Source organism: Nicotiana sylvestris, chromosome 4, assembly GCF_000393655.2.
Source record: "Nicotiana sylvestris chromosome 4, ASM39365v2, whole genome shotgun sequence".
Lineage (NCBI taxonomy): Eukaryota > Viridiplantae > Streptophyta > Magnoliopsida > Solanales > Solanaceae > Nicotiana > Nicotiana sylvestris.
In genome coordinates, this window is record NC_091060.1 from 16215859 (window position 1) to 16228869 (window position 13011).

The 13011-nt window shown below is 35.4% G+C and overlaps 1 protein-coding gene across 1 annotated transcript; it reads right to left on the reverse strand.

Moving 5' to 3' along the window:
• Positions 1 to 8525: 8525 nt before the first annotated feature.
• On the reverse strand, positions 8526 to 12311 carry LOC104240100 (GRF1-interacting factor 1). The gene is made up of 4 exons (XM_009794882.2): positions 11828 to 12311; positions 10596 to 10672; positions 10230 to 10314; positions 8526 to 9127 (listed from the first exon to the last, which is right to left on the reverse strand). Exons 1-4 carry the CDS (start codon positions 11906 to 11908, stop codon positions 8741 to 8743), a joined length of 630 nt encoding a protein of 209 aa, XP_009793184.1. The 5' UTR covers positions 11909 to 12311; the 3' UTR covers positions 8526 to 8740.
• Between the last annotated feature and the right edge of the window lie 700 nt (positions 12312 to 13011).

The following is a 13011-nucleotide window of genomic DNA, read 5'->3' on the forward strand; positions in this document are numbered from 1 at the left end:
AAGTTGTTAAGGACAAGTGATAGCCACAACCGGAACACAGGTACATCTTCAGATCCAGCTTCCGCAGTACGCAACAACGTCAGCATCCAACATCTACATGCAAGGTGCAGAAGTGTAGTATGAGTACAACCGACCACATGTACTCAATAAGTAACAAACCTAACCTTAGGTTAAAAGTAATGATGAGCTAGGACAACGGTCAGAGACTAACTCCAATAACCAGCAACAGATCATAACAATATACTATAGATGGTACAAGAAATAACTCAGCTCGTTCATACGGAAATAGGCATGCTTTTCAAGTATAACGGTTAATCTCAAATCTTTCAACACCAAAAATATGAGTAAGTTTGAAACTGTGATTTTTCCTAAAAACATTCAACAACAGTTAAGAAGTTTCATTATCAGATGGCATGAGGAAAGTACATCTCTATACGTACATGTCAATGTGCATGTGAATGTCAGAAATGTCACAAAGCCATGTAACATGAGGGAATGCATCTCTATGCCTGTGTTCCAATTATACATGTCAATGCAATGCACCACAGTGATGAACTCATGTACCCACATTCTCAGAGTACTCAATCTCACTATCTCATACTCCCACTCATCACGCTCAATCACTCAACACAATCGGTCACTCATCACTGTACGGTACCTATTGCGGCATGCAGCCCGATCCCATCATGAATCAATAGAACGTGCGCTCACTGTGGATATGAAGACTCTGGAGGGGCAGATCTTGCCCAAGTGCTAATATAACCTGTTGCGGCGTGCACCACAATCCATATATAACTTTGAGGCCTATTGCAGCGCGCAATCTGAGCCACATATAGCCATAAGGCTTGTTGCGGAGTTCACCCTGATCCATTATATATATATATATATATATAGAGAGAGAGAGAGAGAGAGAGAGAGATAGAGAGAGAGAGAGAGCCATAAGGCTTGTTGCGGCGTGCAACCCGATCCACATATATTAATAATACTTGTTGTGATATGCAGCACGATCCCATTAGTATCACTCACAATCCGACCTTCAGGCCCTAACTTAGTCATCAATCTTTCCAGTCTCTCGGGCTCACAAATCTCATGCTAGTCAGCCCAATAATGACAACAAATGATGATAACGGAGACTGGGATATAATATGTAAATGAATGAACCTGACTGAGTATGTAGATGCAATTTAAACAAATAATTCAACAGCAAAGATGAACTCAGTAGGTTCCAACATAATAATCATATAGCCTAAACATGATTCACAGTTCAATTTCTCTAATACATAGAAATTTCATGGATAGAAACAAGATTAGGAAACTACACAGTATCACAGAATCAACCGAGTCATAATTCATGTGGTGTATGCCCACGCGCCTGCCACCTAGCATGTGTGTCACTTTAACACTAAGCACATAAAATGTATATTCAGGGGTTCACATCCTCACCACCAAGTTTAAAAGTTTTACTTACCTCGAACAAGCCGAATCAAATACCGAGCAAGCCAAACAATGCTCCAAAAATACCATCATGTGCTTACCGACCTTCGAACAACTCAAAACTAGCCAAAAGTAACTCAAATACATCAAATAATGCCAAAGGAAACAAACTCAATCGATAAAGGCTGAATCTTTAATCAAAAGCACAAAATCGACCCAAAAGTCAAACTCGGCCCCGCACCTCGGAATCGACAAAACTCACCAAATCTGACAATACATTCAATTACGAGTCCAACTATACTAGTTTCACTCAAATCAGACTAAGAATCGACGTTCAAAACTCAAAAATTCACTTTGTGAAATTTTAGGCAAAAAACTCCAATTTCTCTTTTGAATTCATCAACCAAATGCCAAAAACGAAGATAGATTCATGAAATACATTTATAAGCGAGTCAAAAATGCTTACCTCAATTCATGTGGTGAAATTCCTCTACAAGGTCACTCAAACCGAGCTCCAAAATTCCAAAAAATGTAAAAAGAAAACGACCGAGTCTCGAAATATAGTCTGCCCAGCTTCATCATATCTGCGATCAAATCGTCGCATCTGTGACCCCCGCTTCTGCGGTACCGATTTTGCTTTTGCGAAAAACCACTGAACCAGCAGCCATCGCTTTTGCGATCTGATACCAACTTCTGTGATCACGCTAGCTTCTGCGCACATTGAACTGCATCTGCGGTCGTGCAGATGCACCTGCGATCATCATGCCCAGATGTCCCTTTTCGCTTCTGCGAAGAAAACCCCGCTTCTGCGAAGTCGCTTCCGCGACCAATTGTCCGTAGATGCAGTTATCCCAGAACCAGCAACCTTAGCCAAATGCAACATGCGACGAAATGGTCTGAACTTCGTCCAAAACTCACCCGAACCCCTAGGGACCTCGTCCAAATATATCAACAAGTTCCATAATATAACACGGACCTACTTGAGGCCTCAAATCACACATAACATTATCGAAACATCGAATCTCACCTCAAATCAAACTTAAATGAACTTTGAACTTTCAATTTTCAAAACTCGCACTGAAACATATCAAATCAATGAACCCAAATTTTGCACACAAGTCTCAATGACATAACGAAGCTATTCCAATTCCCGAAACCACAATCCGAATTCGATATCCTCAAAGTCAACTCTTGGTCAAACTTATAAACTTTTCAATCCTTCAAATTTCCAACTTTCACCAATTAGTGTTGAATCCTTCTAGAAATATCCAAATGCAAATTGGGGAGTCCAAAATCACCATCTGAACCTAACGGAACCATCAAAACTCCATTTCGGGTTCAAATTCACAAAAGTCAAACTTGGTCAACTCTTCCAACTTAAAGCTTCAACAATGAAAATCATGCTTCCAAACAAGTTTCGAGTTGAAACACCTAAAAACCAACGCCGACATTTCATACAAGTCATAATACATCATACGGAGCTACTTACGCTCCCAAACTATCGAGCAAAATGAAAATGCTCAAATCAACCGATCGGGTCATTACACCTTCTAAATCCAAACGCCCAAAACCTAGATGTCACACAGTGAGGAAAAACTTCATACACATACACACACACACACACACACACACACAACAACAACAACAACAACAACAACAACAACAACAACAACAACAACAACAATAACAACAACTAGTGAAATTTTATAAGTGGGATATGGGGAGGATTGTGAGTATGCAGACCTTACCCCTACCCCGAGGGAGTAGAGAGGTTGTTTTCAAATCGGCTCAAGAATACAAAAAGAGATAATACTTCAATATCATCAATAGAAACAATAGAAATAACATACACATATATATATATATATATATATATATATATATATATATATATATATATATATATATATATATATACACACACACACACACACACACATACACACAACAACAACAACAACAACCACCAGTGAAATTTTACAAGTGGGATATGGGGAGGGTTGTGAGTATGCAGACCTTACCCCTACCCCGAGGGAGTAGAGAGGCTGTTTTCGAAAGACCTCGGCTCAAGAATACGAAAAGAGATAATACATCAAACCATCAATAGAAACCATAGAAATAATAACAGCGACATAAGAATCAGAAAATGGATTAAAGCAATAACAATAACAAGTAAACAAGACCTGGTACTATGGAAAATGGAAGAATAGTGTGAACAACATTAACCACTAACAGTCTAAAACGAAACTCTATCTGACTAGCATCTGACTAGCCTCACATCTGATACGAAGTAGAAAAATGTTCAATTACCTCTTAACCTACCACCCTAATATATATATATATATATATATATATATTCATTCTTCGATTTGATGGACTCTCAGATAGCTTCTAATCATAAGCTGCATAAAATAGTCCATATATATATATATATATATATATATATATATATATATATATATATATATATATATATATATATATTCTTCGATTTGATGGACTCTCAGATAGCTTCTAATCATAAGCTGCATAAAATAGTCCACCATGTAAGCAAGCAATGACGCCAGACATCTGGATAATGTACATAATAAGAAATTGTGCCAGGAATTTTATAGTCACACAATATTTTACGTGTGTGTCTAATTTTACACCACAAGTTCAAAAATTATCCAGTCAAATAGGTTTACAAAAATTGAAACGGATGGAGTATTAGTTAAAACCTATGTCTCTTTAATATATCTTTGCATGCGCGTGTCACAATCTTTCCTTGACTATCTACTTCATTCATTCATTCAAACATGTCTTTTCATCTCCAAGCTAGCTTATGTGTCTGTTTATTCCATACCTGATTATTTCTTGGAAATTTCTTTCTATTGTAATATATAATGTTGCCTACCCTCCCTCTCCCTTCCAATGTATAAATAGCACGGTTTCAAGATTCACTGACACTATAAACTGCTTGCAGATATTTCCGGCATATATATATTCATGGATGCTAAGAAAGAGCAAAAGCAATACACAGGCAGAAGTACTACTGCATTACCCGTTTTCGACTCGTCCATAAGCAGTAGTAAAGGGAGATCAGAGCCGATAAAGGTGAAGTACATAGACAGTCCAGTGATGGTAAATGCCAAAAATGCAACCGAGTTTCGTGCCATCGTTCAACAATTCACCGGAAAAAGCCCTGCAAGTTCAAGTATCAAAGAACCTTTACCTCAAGAGATTGATAATAGTAATGTTGATTATGAGTTAATCTGGAAAGAACTTTCTGAGGCATATCAGTTTTTATGTACCTAGATGTAGTTTATTTCATTGTATTTTCGGTCTTTCTGTTTTTTCATAGGGCAGAGTGAAAATTTATAATATGTAAATTTTATGAAACGTTTTGTTGCTGATTTTATAGTCTTTCTTTATGCAAACTAAGACAACTACCTTTTTTATTTGTGCTGGAGGGGAGCTTCAGATCAATGATAAAGTTGTCTACGTGTGGCGTATAGGCTACAGGTTCAATGGTGGAAGCAGCCATTAGTGTTTGCATTTAGGTAGGTTATCAACATTATACACCTTAGGGTGCGGCCCTTTCTTGGACCTTGCGTAAATGCAGAATGCTTTGTACACCTCTGCCCTTCTTTTTTTTAACCTTTTTGATTCGTGTTGTATGTTCACCTATAGATGTTGGAGGATTTTGAGCCAAATTTCCATACTTATAGCTAGCTCTCACTTTCATTACGTCAGTTTTCTCATTTATAACTACGAGTACTATATGTCTATATATACAGCATCAAGGTTTTCAGTATGATCTTAGCATCTAATAGCTGCTCTTTCTACGCTCTCACTCCTTTTTGTCGTATGTTGCCGTTCATGACCATGCATTTGGGTAAAAGTTAAGTAGACACGAAGGAATATGAGACGACGAATCGTCATTTTTTGGTATTTCGGGGTCATATAAATACTACTATGCATAGCCGCATAGAACTTACCCATGCTATGCACGGCCACTTGAATCCTACAGATGCTCAAAATCGCATATCACTTAATAACAATTATTGTAAAAATTAATAAAGTGTCCAAGACAAACCAAAGTACCAAAGTAAATCGAAATACCAAATTATACCGATATGCCATACGTGCTTTAGTTTGGGCACAATTTGGTGTTGAATTATTAAAAAAGAAAAGAAGGCAATAATTTGTTTGGTTTAGTTTTAAGGAAATAAATAATGTTACAATCGAAAACGAGGACGAGACTTGCTATGAAGTAACCACTTTTGATATTTTTGGATGAGTAACCTAGTTCTTAATTTCTAAATAATTGCCTTTTTACTTAGGATGTACCTCCTTATTTCAATTTATGTTACATTATTTTCTTAGTCTGTTTTTAAAATAAAATAAAAAAGACATATTTTTATATTTGAATAAAATTTACTAACTAAAATACTAAATTTTTATATTTACTAAGACTTGTAAGAGTTTTCTTCCTTTTCATGGAATCTGAGTGAACGCGGGATACGTATGTCGTATTGTGTATTGGACTGTCCTTTTTGAAGTTCTCTTCTCTCAAGATTAAACCACATGCCTCTTTTACCTTCTAAACAGAATCTTGTTCAAAACTGTGGTGCTGAATTTGGGCGAAGCATAACTGACCTTTTGGAATTAATTAGGCAGACTAGACTTCTCTTTTCACATTTTTGTTATCGAGGACTTGCCAAAAAAGAAAAAATTAATCCGGTGCACTTAGCTCCCGCAATGCAGGGAAGGGCATCATCGAGGACTTGCAAGTCTATTCAAATTAACAACATGCGGACAATATTGTTTGCAAAAATTATAGTTGACTGAAAAATCATCCAACTGATTGCTCTCTTTGAAAATATGGAACGGAAAAGATTGAGATTAATCATCATTAATTTATTATATGACAATATATTATCATAACTACTAGTGCCCTTTGACTATGAAGATCATATTGTTTGTATTCACACTGGGGGAAAAACCTGTGGGAAAAACGGAGGAAATTCAAACAGAGGCTTTGAGGAACATATTTGTAATTAAATTGGTAATTGTAGTTCTAGCTAGCAATTACTTTAAAAGTTATTATCTTCAAATACTGAATTATACTAGCGATGTATAGAACAATTAAAACAAATTGGCTTATATTGCAGTAAGCTTTTGTACTAAGTATGGGTTGATATCCTTTATCCCTAACCACCGTTTTGCATTTGAGTTTTGGATTTGAAGTCGCCCTTTATAAGAGCTCTTTACCCTCATTGTGGGGCTTATCGGTGCGAGTCCAAATATAATTGGGGCCCAAAGCCGGTATTGAATACTATGTGGGGAACCAAAAAAAATATGAATTGATAATATGTAGCTGTTGTGGAAAGCATGTCAAATTACATTGAACGTATGAATACCTCTTACATTTTTAACAGATAGAATTTAAATTCTTTTGTTAGTTATGAAAAGATTATATGAAATTGTTATTAAAGTATCCACCATGATTTGGAGATCAACTAGTTTACTCAAGAAACTAGCTATTGTCCAACTTTACATCGATTGATGTAACAACTAACTATCGTGTCATATATATTGACAAAAATCACTATCATATATATGTTTATTTAAAAAATAAAAATTATTATATAAAGGGAAGGGAAAGGGAAAATGGAGTAGGGGAATTATAAGGTAGGAAATCGAACTTTATTAATAAGTAACAATTCAACTAGACCATCAACTGAACTATTAAGATTCTCTTTTATTATCAGGACGGAAAGTTGGAATTCCATTTCTTCTTCTTTCTTCCTTCTTTTAATTTTTTCCAAAAGTGTAGAGGTATAAAATTGTATGGAAAATATTGTCAAAGCACATGTTTTAAAATTTTAGCTAGCGAATGACTTTATTGGTTGAAAGTTACAAGTTTATAACTACTATATATAAATACTTGGAAGCTTCTCTAATCACTAATGTACAAGAAAACTAGAAGTTATCGCGAAGTCTATATCAAGTTTCAGTATCGTATTAAAAATGATAACGTCTTCTCCAAATATTAATAGGTTGTCTAATTCATAGACAAGATTACTGTAATTGTAATATAAAAACAATAATCACACTGAATTATTTTACTATATGAGTTTCTTGTTATTAGATGTTTGCTAACTGTATTAAAGTTTGATGTATAATATTGTGACTTTATTGTCATGGTGACAAAAGATCAACGACTATATATATATATATATGTGAAGCTAACCCTAAATTCATCACCCTAATAGATATTTCAGTATCCTACTCTTCGCTAGTTTCAAGTGGTACCCAACTGCACTCAATGCTCGCATTTAGGAGTGGTAAATGGGCGGTCCGATCGGATATGGTTCAGGTCGAAAACGGGTAATGAAAAAACGGATAAATTATCTGACCCGATCTATATTTAATACGATAAAAAATAGGTTAATCGGCGAATAATATGGGTGACCATATTATCCATAACTTCTTGCATATGATTACTTTTGGGAGAATTCTTAGTCTCTCTAACTTGAGGAACCCCCAATTTGAGGCTTCACAAATGTAAAAGTTAGACCCATTGGTTATCAATTTTCTAAATGGATAATATGGTTCTTATCCATATTTAACCAATTTTTAAAAAGTTCATTATCCAACTCATTTTTTAGTGAATAATATGGGTGGTTAACTGTTTTCTTTTAACAATTTTGCCACCTCTACTCGGATTATATCAAGTTATCAATTCCTAGAGAAGTATATATTAGTCATTAATTGATATAAAAATTATACATATTGATCAACTAAAATTAAACGATAGTAAGAGTTTATTTAAAACACATGCCATATTTTTATTGATTTATTTGCAATCATACAGTACTGTGAGCAATTTTTTTTCAAAAATTGAGTTTGCTGCTGTTGAGAAAGCAATTTAAACTTACATATCCATTGTTTACAACAAACTAATGAATGGAAGACAAAGTACTTTTCATACACGAAATTATCACTTAACCATGATCAATAAATTGTTTAACTACTGTATTAAATTATTTGGCTTAATGTAATCGATCAATAAATGCAACTACCCAAACAAATAAAAGGTCACCTAGAAAAGCAAATCAAACCAAAATTAAGGACCTAACAAATGTACATGACATATGCAGTTTCTCATGCATTAGACATACTGATCAACAACATTAGAATACACAACACAGATTACAAGTCCATCACTTAGCACAGGAATTTCAAAATTCTTGCAAAACTAAATCTTGCTCCTAATTAAGTTCGTCCTATCATAATACTAACTTAACTACTTGTACCCTTAGTTACCATCATCAGCAGATTTCAGATAAAGATTCTCACCACCATCTCCACCATGTCCACTTGAACTTCCACCGCGCCCTTCAGCAGACAGCGCCCCAATATCTTGCTTATTTCCGCGACCAAAGTCAGGAAAACCTCCACTTCCGCCGTGACCTGATGCTTCACTTTGCATCATGTGAAGTCCACTGCTTCCACTACCAGAGCTCATACCAAGTTGGCTATGCAAACCTTGTTGATATGGGGATAGTGATTGTTGTTGTTGTTGTTGTCCATAGAGCATTGAGGAGGATCGCGCGGCCATGAGTGACTGTGTTGTCATTTGTTGTGCTTGTTGTTGCTGCAGATAATTATGTGTTCCTGGCTGCATCATCCCGCCAGAACCAAACTACACGAGTACATTACATTAATCAGTTCTTAAACTGCCTCTTGCAGAAATACAGGTTAAGTCTACGTACAATAAATCCTCGTGGTCCAACACTTTTTCGTATCTCACGCATAGCGAGAACTTAGTGCACCAGGCATCCCTTTTTTGTTCTTAAAACAAAGATAAGAATTGAAGGATGAAGAGGAAAAGAGGATTAAAGGCACATGCATATTCAAGATTTTAACATGATAGCTTCAACTTCTTCCCAGCAATAAGTTCACTGTTCTTTTACAATGAGTTCAGAATCTAACATTTGTTAAAATTCGCTAGTTATTATGTACAAATATGACTATGTTCCGCGTTAAAAATATTATGTTTAGTTGAACCCGTGCACTAAGGCAATATCCGCCCATGGTTAATCAAGTGGCCCAATTAGCAAAATTATGTATAACGATGAAAAATTATTAAGAAAAAAGATAGGATTATCCAAGATAATATCAAGAGATGCGGATTTAACATGAATGTGATACTGTATTTTCTTTTTAATATTGACAGTGTATTCTAACTTGTTATGCATATAACTTGCCTATTTTTTCAGGGTGCTAATCTCCTTTATTACGGAAACTAGTTATCTTTAATTATTTTTAAGTAGCCTAATATAAAATTGATAGAAGTTACGCTCAATGAGGTCGTTTGGTTGGGAAACAAGTTGTCCAAGGATTAATTATTTCAAAATCAGTTATCTAGGGATTGTTACCACCCTCCTACAGGAATAAAAAGAATTATTACAATCCTAGGATAACTAATCTTGGAATTAGTTATACCGCAATTTTATCCCAATAAAATATGGGATAAACTCATATCAAAGTAATCACGAGATTAATTATCCCTCATATCAAACAAGCCCTAAAGAGACTACTGCACTTTTTCAAAACCAACGTGAGACAACAACAACAATAACAACCCAGTATTATCCCACACTGTGGGGTCCGGGGAGCATAGTGTGTACGCAGACCTTACACCTACCATGTGAGGATAGAGAGGTCCTTTCCCATAGATCCTTTAGCTCAAGAAAGTACAACTAATGTGAGAGTCTAAAAAAATCAAGAAAAGGCTATATTACCTGAGAATGCATGCTAGAAGGTTGAGGTTGAGAATCAGCAATAGCAGCAAGGTACATCAGATTCCTTTGAAGCCTAGCCTGGTTCCTGCCACAACAAAAAGTAGCTGTCCTTTACTTACCTTTAATATTTTTCAATGTTCAAGATTCAAAAATGCTACTACTGATGAGACCTAAAATATAGAACTGGTGACAGTATAAAATCTTGGTTATTACAAGTAGGTGACTAGAGATAGTGTTGGCATATAGCATTTCTTAAAAAACCAGTGTGGCCTTCAGTAATAAGTCTTAAAAAAGTTAACTTTACTTCCTCAAGGGTTTCAAAGAAACAAAAATAATTACAATAAAATAAGTGAAAACTTTACTTACTCTGCACATTCACTGAGTTTCCCTGAGTTCTGGCTCTCAACAATCTTCAGAATCAGTGATTTGTTCTCGTCCAAGTACTAACATAGAATAAAAGAAAGCCCCAACATAAGCAAATGTTAAAATAACATCATATGTATAACGACCAAATCTCATAATGAAACAGCCAAAACAGCAATAGTTTCTTCCCTCATACTAATACCAAGGAATTATTTGCATCTCTTCTGTTAGTAATGCAGGCAGGCTACTTGAACTTTATAGGAGAGTTCTTCCTCATTTGTTTAAGCCTGATACTTTGCTCGGTGGTGGAAGGTAACAAGTATGACATGAAATAGTCGAGTTTCGACACCAAAGTTATAAAAAAAATGAAACAAATTAAAGGACTTGTTTGTTGAATCCCTAAATGTACCAAAAGTTTTTAGGGCACAAATTAAACACTAGCTTTAGCAGTCTGCAAACAGCATTTCAGCATAGTTTCTTTTCAGACCTACTCATTTCTTTTTTCTCTATTTTATATGGAAAAGTAGCTCAAAAGTTCAAAAAAGTGAGAAAAAGAGCAGACTATAACCATGAAATAGGTACCTCATAGCAAGACTAACCAAATAATATGAAAAACAAAAATTACAACTACTAACAGCTAAGAATAAGCAACCAAAGTATAATATCCAAGGGCATGACCTATTAGTCAAGAAAATGAGCGAGAAGAACATGAACGCTAGTTTATTTTTTTCCATCTACATATTCCTTAATAGATAGAACTACCCGATATTTGTGCAGGTTAAAGGTAACAGGTACCCGATAAAATAGTCGAACCATGTACAAGTTGATCCCAAACACCCTTGTCATAAAAAAATAATAGCAACAAAAAAATCACAAGTACCAAATACTTGTGTTGATTGAAAGTAACAAGTGTTTGATAAAATAGAGACCCCAAACACCTTTAATCATAGCAAGAGTAGCAACCAAAATATACCTAGCTGGCTACCAATTACAACCATAACGAACCCAGAATCTCATAGGTGGGATTTGAGAAGGTTAATGTGTACGCATAACTTACCCTACCTACCTGGCCGCTATCATCACACAATAATAACTAGCTAGAGTAGTGTATATACTGTATGCACAAAAGGAGCAGCAGATAAATGGCAGATTTTCTGATCAAAGGACTAAAGCAGTAGTGAGCAGAAGAAGAGAAGGAGCAGAGAGGGGGAGAAGAAGAAAGAGGAGAAGAAAACCTGTTGAATATGGTCAGTGGTGACGTTCGTCGGATAGTAGGCTGCCATCGTGGGCTGCATCTGCATCAGGTGCTGCTGCATATTTTCTTTTGCTTCCCTCTTTTTATACCCCCACAAAACACACACACACTAAATGAATATACTGTTCAAAAGGGGTCTTTGTAAATGCAAAGTTGTAATCTTTTTTCTGTGAACAGAGCAGAGAAATCAAAAAACAAGTGAAAAAAAGAAAATGGACCCTATGTTTTCTGTTCACAACTTCACTTGACTTGTACAGTGACAGCAATGGGAAATTAATGGGGACAAAGACAGTACGTAAGAAAGAAAAAAGCAGAAGGCTGTGGTAGGAGGGAGGGGGTAGTAGTACATAAGTTTTGTACTCACTGTGTGTGTATGTGTAAAGTGTGTGTGTCCTTAACGCGCAGAGCAGAGTGAGAAAAAAAAGAATCTGTATTTTGGGCAAGAAGCCATTATAAGGCTGTAGGGAAGTGAAATGTTTTACTTGCTTTGGACTTTGGACCAGTTCTTTTAACGTTATCATCACCATTAATTTATTGCGGCAGTACTTTCTTGATTTTATATGATTTTGTCTAGCTAACTATACACGTAGTTTAAAACTTATTTTTCAATCCTAAATGTATGTCATTACGTCTTTTACTTTCTTTACATGTTATAGCATTCGTGCCCGTTATCATATTGTTATTTGGTTACTTAATCTTTATTATTTCTTAAACCGAGAGTCTGTCATAAATAATTTCTCTATCTTTATAAGGTATGGGTAACGTTTGCGTACACGTTGTTAGAAAAAATAATAATCTCACCCAAGAATAATATTCACGGCAAATAATAAGGACACAAGAGAGTAACAATACCAAATCTTTTACTGGGGTAAAATACAATATCCGAGCAGAATAATATTATCACTATAATATTGCAACTTAGCAGCGTCAAGAGACTAAGAAATAACCCTCTTTATTTAAAACACATCACTATAATAATATTGTCACTCACTATTTATCTCACAAACAACAATCTGTGGATTACTCTCACTACTTTGCTTTCTACTTAGCTTCTCTTTGTTTTGATGTGTCTGAATGAAGAGAATGAGTTTGCTATTTATAGCCATCATTGCTGCCCAAGAAATCAATCAGATGAATTGGTTCATTGCAATTTGCAATTGCAAA

What these genes read in the sequence shown, in the direction of transcription:
- LOC104240100 (XM_009794882.2), bottom strand. Translation starts at nt 11,908, where the DNA reads ATGCAGCAGCACCTGATGCAGATGCAGCCCACGATGGCAGCCTACTAT. An exon ending in AAACTCAGTGAATGTGCAGA is followed by an intron (nt 10,315 to 10,595) that starts GTAAGTAAAGTT and finishes TTGTTGTGGCAG; the next exon opens with GAACCAGGCTAGGCTTCAAA. An exon ending in CTTCTAGCATGCATTCTCAG is followed by an intron (nt 9,128 to 10,229) that starts GTAATATAGCCT and finishes GTACTCGTGTAG; the next exon opens with TTTGGTTCTGGCGGGATGAT.